The 7,953-nt window shown below is 38.6% G+C and overlaps 1 protein-coding gene across 2 annotated transcripts in view; it reads left to right on the top strand.

The window, feature by feature from the left end:
• Positions 1 to 4,256: 4,256 nt before the first annotated feature.
• LOC106881497 (uncharacterized) overlaps positions 4,257 to 7,953 on the top strand; it is a 23,044-nt gene continuing 19,347 nt past the window's right edge. The window contains exon 1 of one of the 2 annotated variants that reach the window (XM_014931902.2): positions 4,257 to 5,046. In XM_014931902.2, the coding sequence (XP_014787388.1) occupies positions 5,004 to 5,046 (43 nt within the window). In that variant the 5' untranslated portion in view covers positions 4,257 to 5,003. The remainder of the gene's footprint in view (positions 5,047 to 7,953) is intronic. The other variant, XM_014931901.2, reaches the window with a different exon arrangement.

The raw sequence follows: 7,953 nt of genomic DNA, 5'->3' as shown, positions 1-7,953 counted from the left end.
CCAACATCGCTTGACAACCGATGCTGGTGTGTTTACGTCCCCGTAACTTGGCGGTTCGGCAAAACAGACCGATAGAATAGGTACTAGGCTTACAAAGAATAAGTCCTGGGGTCGATTTACTCGACTAAAGGCGGTGCTGCAGCATGGCCGCAGTCAAATGACTGAAACAAGTAAGTAAAGAGAATATAATGGCTATAGTCTAACATATACAATATTATTCGCTATATATTCCTCTTTCTCCCTCTTGGAGATTTTAAAAATTTTCTATAGAAAGTATTTCCGTGAAAGTGGATATCAAACATGGATTATAAATGTGTCTATGTGATATTATCGTGTTTAACGAGTGAGCTTTATCATGTTTTATCATATTTTACCGATATGGATTCCTGCAGTTTCTTTCAAGGGAAGTAACTTTGTAATATTGAGGTGATAGATTATACGTAGTTAACTCCCTTGTGTAAAAATTACGAAAACAAAAAGAAAACTGATTTATTCTTTTAGAGATTTCGGATATCCAAAAGTGGCCATAGCGAGGTGCAACTTTCAAACAGCTTAACTTAATTTAATCGACCTTCGTACTCAGTCTAACATTTATTCTACTGCCCTTTCCAAGAAAAACACTCAAGTTGCATCCTTTTAAGGAGCTATCTTCTACTGACGGTGCTACAAAACCTACGACAATTACAGTTTTAAATCGTATGTACACAGACAGACACACACATGCATACACACGCATACACACATACACACACACACACACACACACGCACACACACACACACATATATATATATATATATACATTCATACATATATGTATACACATATGTACGTATGTATGCATGCATGCATGTATGTATGTATGTATGTATGTATGCATGTATGTATGTATGTGTATATGCATGTATGCATGCATGCATGTATGTATGTATGTATGTATGTTATTATTAAGTTTATTTCAAAATTTCTTGCCAATAGAGAAAGAACCGGTTTCTCTCTCTCTCTCTCTGTCTCCTTCTCGCACTCTAACCTTTCATCATCTGACACAAGATCTCCTCCTCCAATGCCCACTCCCCTCTAAAAGGACTTTTGTCTTGCAAGTTACTTGGTGACCCTACCAATGCTGGTACCACGTAAAAAGCACTCTGTCCATTCCGCTGGGTGGTTGGTGTTAGGAAGGGCGTCCAACCGTAAAAACCGTGCTGAAACAGACACAGAAGTCTGATGCAGTCTTCTGCTAGCTCCTATCAAAGCGTCCAAACCATGCCAGAATGGAAGGTGGACGTTAAGCGAAGACGACGATGATGATAATGATGAAACTCCGTAACTCGGAGTTTTATCATGGCTACCGAATAATTGTCACTTATTATATTTAGAGAAATTCCTCTATTTACATAATATCGAGGTCTCTTACATTCTTTTGTTGTCTTACCATTACTATCAATATATATATATGGGTCAGACAGAAAGTTTATTATCGGAATCCTCGCCAGTACCTCGACAACAAATATGAAACCCTGATGTTCGTCAGATCCCATTAAGCAACCATTTAGAAACGCAGCCAGGAAATGTTTATAATATTCCCATTTTACAAACTATTTTATTCAAGTGAAGTCGTTAGAAGAGTAAGTGACAAGAATTTTATTGAGGGGTTGGAACCTGTGCAAAATGGGCAATAATAATGATAGACGAGCTGGCAGAATCGTTGGTGTGTTGGACAAAATGCTTAGCGGCATTTCGTCCGTCTTTACGTTCTGAGTTCAAATTCCTTCGAGGTCAACTTTGCCGTTCATCCTTTCTGGGTCGATAAAATAAGTACCAGTTATGCACTGGGGTCAATGTAATTTACTTTCATCCTCCCCTGAAATTGCTAACGTGGTGCCAAAATGAGAAACCATTAATGACGGTCAGTCCCGTCGATTTCGGCGTATGAATGTTTCAAGGAAAGGATTAAAAAAACAAACAAACAAAACAAAACAAAAAGAGAAAGAATTAAAAATAAAAGAAGCTGCATCTATTTGCAATGAACGCGTGAATGTAATTTGGATAATCAGGGGCAACGTTGGTCTGCTTGCCTCGCTAGCGGGATGGCATTATTCGAAAGCTGAAAAACAATTCAATGGACGATGTCACCAGTGATGTGTAACAATATCCGGTAGTCTAGTCGATACCGTGACACACACACATACGCACACATACATACATACATACATACATACATACATACATACATACATAACATCTTTTAACCACCGAGTGTCGAAGTGCATCCCTTGACCAAGTTTGCATACATGAGGCTGATAACATCACAAGACTTGGAAGGCAGCTCCTTGAGCAACACTCTTTGTCTGATAACCTTAAATACATTGCCAAAAACGTCGCACGACTCTGCTGCAACGTATCATCAGATGAAAGGCTGAGGATATAAGAGCAGAAGACTTTGCATAGATATGTTAGTAGAAAACTCTGAGATGATAGTAACATTGATCATCAAAACAGCCTATCATGGGCCAATAGTCAGATTATTACCTCCCACATTGAAGTATACGCGTTTGCAATCCAGGAAGAGGAAATATCAACCAAATACCTGCTGCACAAAAAGGACAGATATGTAGGAAAAGCAGTAAAATGTGACAACCGATGCAGACTTTGTGGAATTAACACCGAAGATATCACCCACATCATAAGCTGTTGTCCGAAAATGTCATCACGGTATTATCTAACGATGAGACATGATGTTGTAGCTAGGGCACTCTATAATGAAATCCGTCGGAAGGATAATCCCGAGGACAAAGAAATAAGAACCCACAGTATGGTAGAAGCTATAACCACTCATAATAAAAAGGAGTAGTGGTGGAATGTACCAGTGAAGACCTCAATAAAATGTAAGCACAACAGACTTGAGATAATGATTTAGGATAGAGAAGAGAAACTGTGCACAGTTGTGGAGATTAGCTGCCCAGCGGATGTTGACATGAAGCTGAAGATCAGTGAAAAAGAGAATACCTACGCTGAACTATTGAGAAATCTGCAGTTACTCTATCCAGGTTACAAGTTCAGGTTTATACATGTAATTATTGGGTCCCTGGGATACATAACACACTGCTTAAATATCAATCTTGAGAAATTAGGCTTCTCAAAACCAGAAAGGAGAAAGCTGATTCGAAGACTACAGATCCAATCCATCACTGGAACAGTAAAAATCTGTAAAACTTTCCAGAAGTTTATCATTTAAATATATATGAGCATGTCTAGATATGTAGCTATATGCATGGGAATACATACAAATCTGCACATATACATACAAGCAAAAATACCCGGTTGTTGATGTTGAAATTCTAAAGAAGGAGCCTTGGATCTAGGTTAGAAACCGGCTCTTTCTCTTTTGGCGAGAAGTCTTGAAATAAAACTGAACAAGGACATACATACATACATACATGCATGCATACATACATACATACATACATACATAAATACGCCCCCCGACACACAAACACACGCGCGAACACACACACATACAGACACACACACATACTGACACAGAGACACAGACACATAGACACAGATACACAGACACATACAGACAGACACACACACACACAGACACAGACACACACACACAGATAGACAGACAGACAGACACACACACACAAACACACACACGCACACACACACACGCACACACACATACATGCACACACACATACATGGACACACAGAATTTAATAAACACAGTATTTAGATTTGAGCTACCATCTGTTTCACGCTATGGAAACGCAATAGATGACTGATTCATATAACATGATTGTGTATATTAAATGAGATTTAACCCTCATTCGATGTCGTCGTACGTCTTCTTGTTGTTCCTACCAATAACGGAACAAATACAATGTATCTCTATGTATAAGTGTGTGAGTCTGTGTGTGATAATGCGCATGTATGTTATGGTGGCAAAACAGAAGTACTTCCGGAAAGAGTTTTGCAGTCCGGAAGTGAAACAGTTTTAAAGAGAAGTGAAGATTTTCAAAAGGTGCGAGAAAGAAAAATTATGGCATTCATTGTAAATGCAGTGGAGAAGTTCATAACTTATAACATGTCTTTTATCATAAAATCGCCCCTCCTTTTATGTGTATATAAATGTGTATATCCATCCATCCATCCATCCATCTATCTATCTATCTATCTATCTATCTATCTATCTATCTATCTATCTATCTGCCTGCCTGCCTGCCTGCCTGCCTGTCTGTCTGTCTGTCTGTCTGTCTGTCTGTCTGTCTGTCTGTCTGTCTGTTTGTATGTATGTATGTATGTATGTATGTATGTATCGCAGTGTCCTTCAGTGTCCTATAAAAATAAATATTGATGTGGAATTAACAAGTCACCAAAACAAAACAAGAATAAAACGATTCTGAACAGAATTTAAACGGTACAGAATTGTCTTCCAAAATTTGAGAAAAGATAAAGAATTACCGAAAACGCTGCTACCGTCAACGGTTGATCTTAAGGACGCGATTCATTTCAAAGAGTTACATAAAGAATAAGTCAAGTTTACGTGGAACTTATTTTGGTTTCCTAAAATTAAACCACTGTCATTAATATCTGCAAATATTTTCACAAGTTGGTTGGAATTAAGTCAACTCTGAGTTGCAGAGATTAAGAGCAAATTAATCCAGGAGAACTTATATTTTCAAAGTGATCTTTAGACTCGATGTAATGGTGATTCCATTATTTACAGGAAAAAAAAATCTTAAACAAATCAGAGCTTGAATGTGTCTGGTTATTTGTTGAGTAAAAAAGAAAAAAACAGGGGCCATTTGCCTGTGAACTTAGCGGTATCAATTTTGTTTTATATTTTAATCCGTGGAAAATAATAAGTTTAGAATAAGCGAAAGATATAGATTGAACTAAGGAAAAACATAAAGAAAAAAATGAAAGAATTGCTGGCGATTTTGATGATTTTTGCGAAATAATGAAAGGAATCTGATGTGTTTACTACATTCATTATGGAATTGCAGTGTACACGACTGAAGTCAGTTGTTATTCAAAGTAAGTGTTTTAATTTATAGTAATATTGTTATTTATTCAAGCACTTCATTTATTTATACCTATTGTTTATAATCCATCCATCCATCCATCCATCCATCCATCCATCCGTCCGTCCGTCCGTCCGTCCGTCCGTCCGTCCGTCCGTCCGTCCATCCATCTCCCCCAGCATTCCTGGGAGGATCGCGTGGGTAGAGTCTTCAGGATCCTATCAGAAGCAAGCGTTATTGCACTTTCCGACTGGATTTCCAAGCGCGACCAACTGAGTCTGTGGATATTATCCAACCATCTCGTTCTGGGGCTACCCACTAGATCTCCTGTGGTTTATAACGACATCGTTAGCTTTGCTTCCGGTGAAAGAGTTACAGGGTGAAAGAACCTCCCCCCTTTAGAATTAAAAATTAACTGGTTAACGATCGAGGTTAGTTAAAAGCGAAATAAGTCGTTTTTCGTAAAATAGAGAAAGAAAAATAGGCGGTGTTTTGGGATAGCATCACTGTGTCATAGGGAAAGGAAAACGGCACGGAACTGATGGGGAAAATGTAAATAACAAAAAATTTGGATAAAGAATTGTTTTCAGAATCGTAATTCTCGTTGTATGAATTAGTAAAAGAAAATAGCAAAAATAAACAAAAAAAACAAAACAAAAAACAAACTCGGTTTCTTGCTTCTTTCCTTTCCTATAAAGTAAAAAAAAAAAAAAAAAAAAAATCATAAATGCGCCCTTTTAAAACCTAGCCAGGTTCATGGGCCTGGTTCCCCGGTTTCAATGGCGTATGTGTTCCCCCCAGCTGGAGGGGTCACCAGTCCACCGCAGCGTTACTCATTTTTGTCAGCTGAGTGGACTGGAGCAACGTGAAATGAAGTGTTTTGCTCAAGAACACAATACGTCACTCGGTCCAGGAATCGAAACCACAATCTTACGATCATGATGCTGACATCCTAACCACTAAGCTACGCGCCTCCACTTCCCTATGAAGTAGCGATGAATAACTATTCCCAAACGCCGCTGAAATACGTTTCCTGGTACAAAGTTTCCAATAAGACGGACTCGACAATTTTTTACGTGTCTTTTTAGTGTGACTCACATGATTTTATTGAACGTTTCCGTTCAGATGTAGTTCTGCGTATCGATTACGAAACAGTCGTAACTACCGTTTTTAGGAGAAATTAATAATAAAATAATTTACGAATTGCTAAAGATCGAGATTCTTTTTGTTGTTGTCATTTTGCCAGTCAGATTTATCCAGTTAACAGCAGCAGACGATCGTCATCGCCATGTTACCATAGCAACTGTTTAAAACCATCCCCAAATGGTTGTGATTTACATAACTGGCATGTAAGACTACATCTGTATAGAAACTTTTAATGGGCTGCAAACAATGTTTGACCCCATCGAGGTAGGATGCAGAGGGTTTGCAGCCCTTGCAACATAGGGGCCTATAAAGTTTATTTAAGGGAGGTCAAGCAGGTCAAGTAGCCGAGTACAAGGCACCATCAGTTGAATAAAGTCACTTCACACGTTCTTTATATTTTCACAGAAAATACCCAGTTTCTTATATGCAGGGAACACAGGACCACATTATCCAATGTGATCTTTTCTAAGACGGTACAGTGTCCGAAGGAAATTTAGCTGCTATTTCTTGCAGGTCAGATGACTACCTTGTTCCGAAATACGTGACCTATACTCAATTAAAGACCTACCTGTTATTAAAGAAACCAATTGTATCGATAATTATGGCTCTGTCTCTCGGTAAAGACTAACCTGTAAATAGAGAGGTCCTCGAGTTGGCTGTGAAAAGAGCAGAGGTTGCCTCAAAGTGGTTATAGGTCAGGAAGTGTGAGCCCTGAAGGGGACAATGCTAACTGGACTCAAGCTGGGGCTTTCTCAACCCTGGTAGGGTCACCTGAGCAAAGATGCTTTATTGCTCTTAGACCCAAAACTTCTATTGACGCCAGGAAACATCACCGATGATGCATTCAGGTGCAGCCCACGATGATATCGAAAAACTTCAATGAAATCGGAACGTGTGTGTCAAACGGAAAGGACCCATTTTTTAAAATCATAGGGAAGAAGAGCAACGTCATCTCTTCTTACAGCTGCCCCCAAAGGGTACCTGTAGGAAAGGATGACGTTATCCTCAGCCTGGTGAATTAACTCGAATACTGGCAACAGATTGGATCCTTTTAAAGGGACACAAGGCCCAGTTGATAATGTTAAACCGAACGACTGATAAGTTTATCAATCAAGAACAGGAACAGTCTCACCTAGTTTCAGTCTATTGAATTTCCTTCATAAGGCATTGATCAACTCGAGGTGATGGCTTAAGGTCTTTGCTCAAAGCGCCGCTCATTGCTGTTGAACCTAAAACGACATAGCTGCAAAGCGAGTTTTTGTACCGAAAACGATTATTGTCAAGCAAGATAATGGAATAATAAAATTGTACTAAATATAGAGTTGCGTCCCTTTTACGTATTTAAATCGACAAAATATGTTACAATGCAGTACTGGGATCGGTGAGGTTAAGTACCAGTGCTGTACTGAGGTTGATTCAAGCCACTATACCCTTCTTTGTGGTTTTGTAAAAAAAATCAGTTATTATTGAGGTGTCAACGAAGAATGAGGTTTTGATTTCATTCAAATAAATTCAACCAGTTCATCCATGGTATCGTTTTAATTATCGGGAGGTGTTTAATTACAGATAAGTGTTTAATTATAAGCGAAGTTGTTAGTTATAAAATCTCAAGAAGAGATAGAAGAGCAACGTATACTAAACAGTAAAGCGAGCCATCACATCAAAGTGGCAGGTGAATGTTACTACTAGTTTAACCCCAGGCAGATTCTCCACCAGCTGCTTTTCAGTGCAACGTTCAGCATCTTTTTTTTTATTTTTATATACAAAATATCGC

The sequence above is a fragment of the Octopus bimaculoides genome, chromosome 4 (genome assembly GCF_001194135.2).
Source record: "Octopus bimaculoides isolate UCB-OBI-ISO-001 chromosome 4, ASM119413v2, whole genome shotgun sequence".
Classification (NCBI taxonomy): domain Eukaryota; kingdom Metazoa; phylum Mollusca; class Cephalopoda; order Octopoda; family Octopodidae; genus Octopus; species Octopus bimaculoides.
The sequence above is the reverse complement of the archived record's forward strand: the minus strand, read 5'-3'. Positions and strand labels throughout refer to the sequence as shown.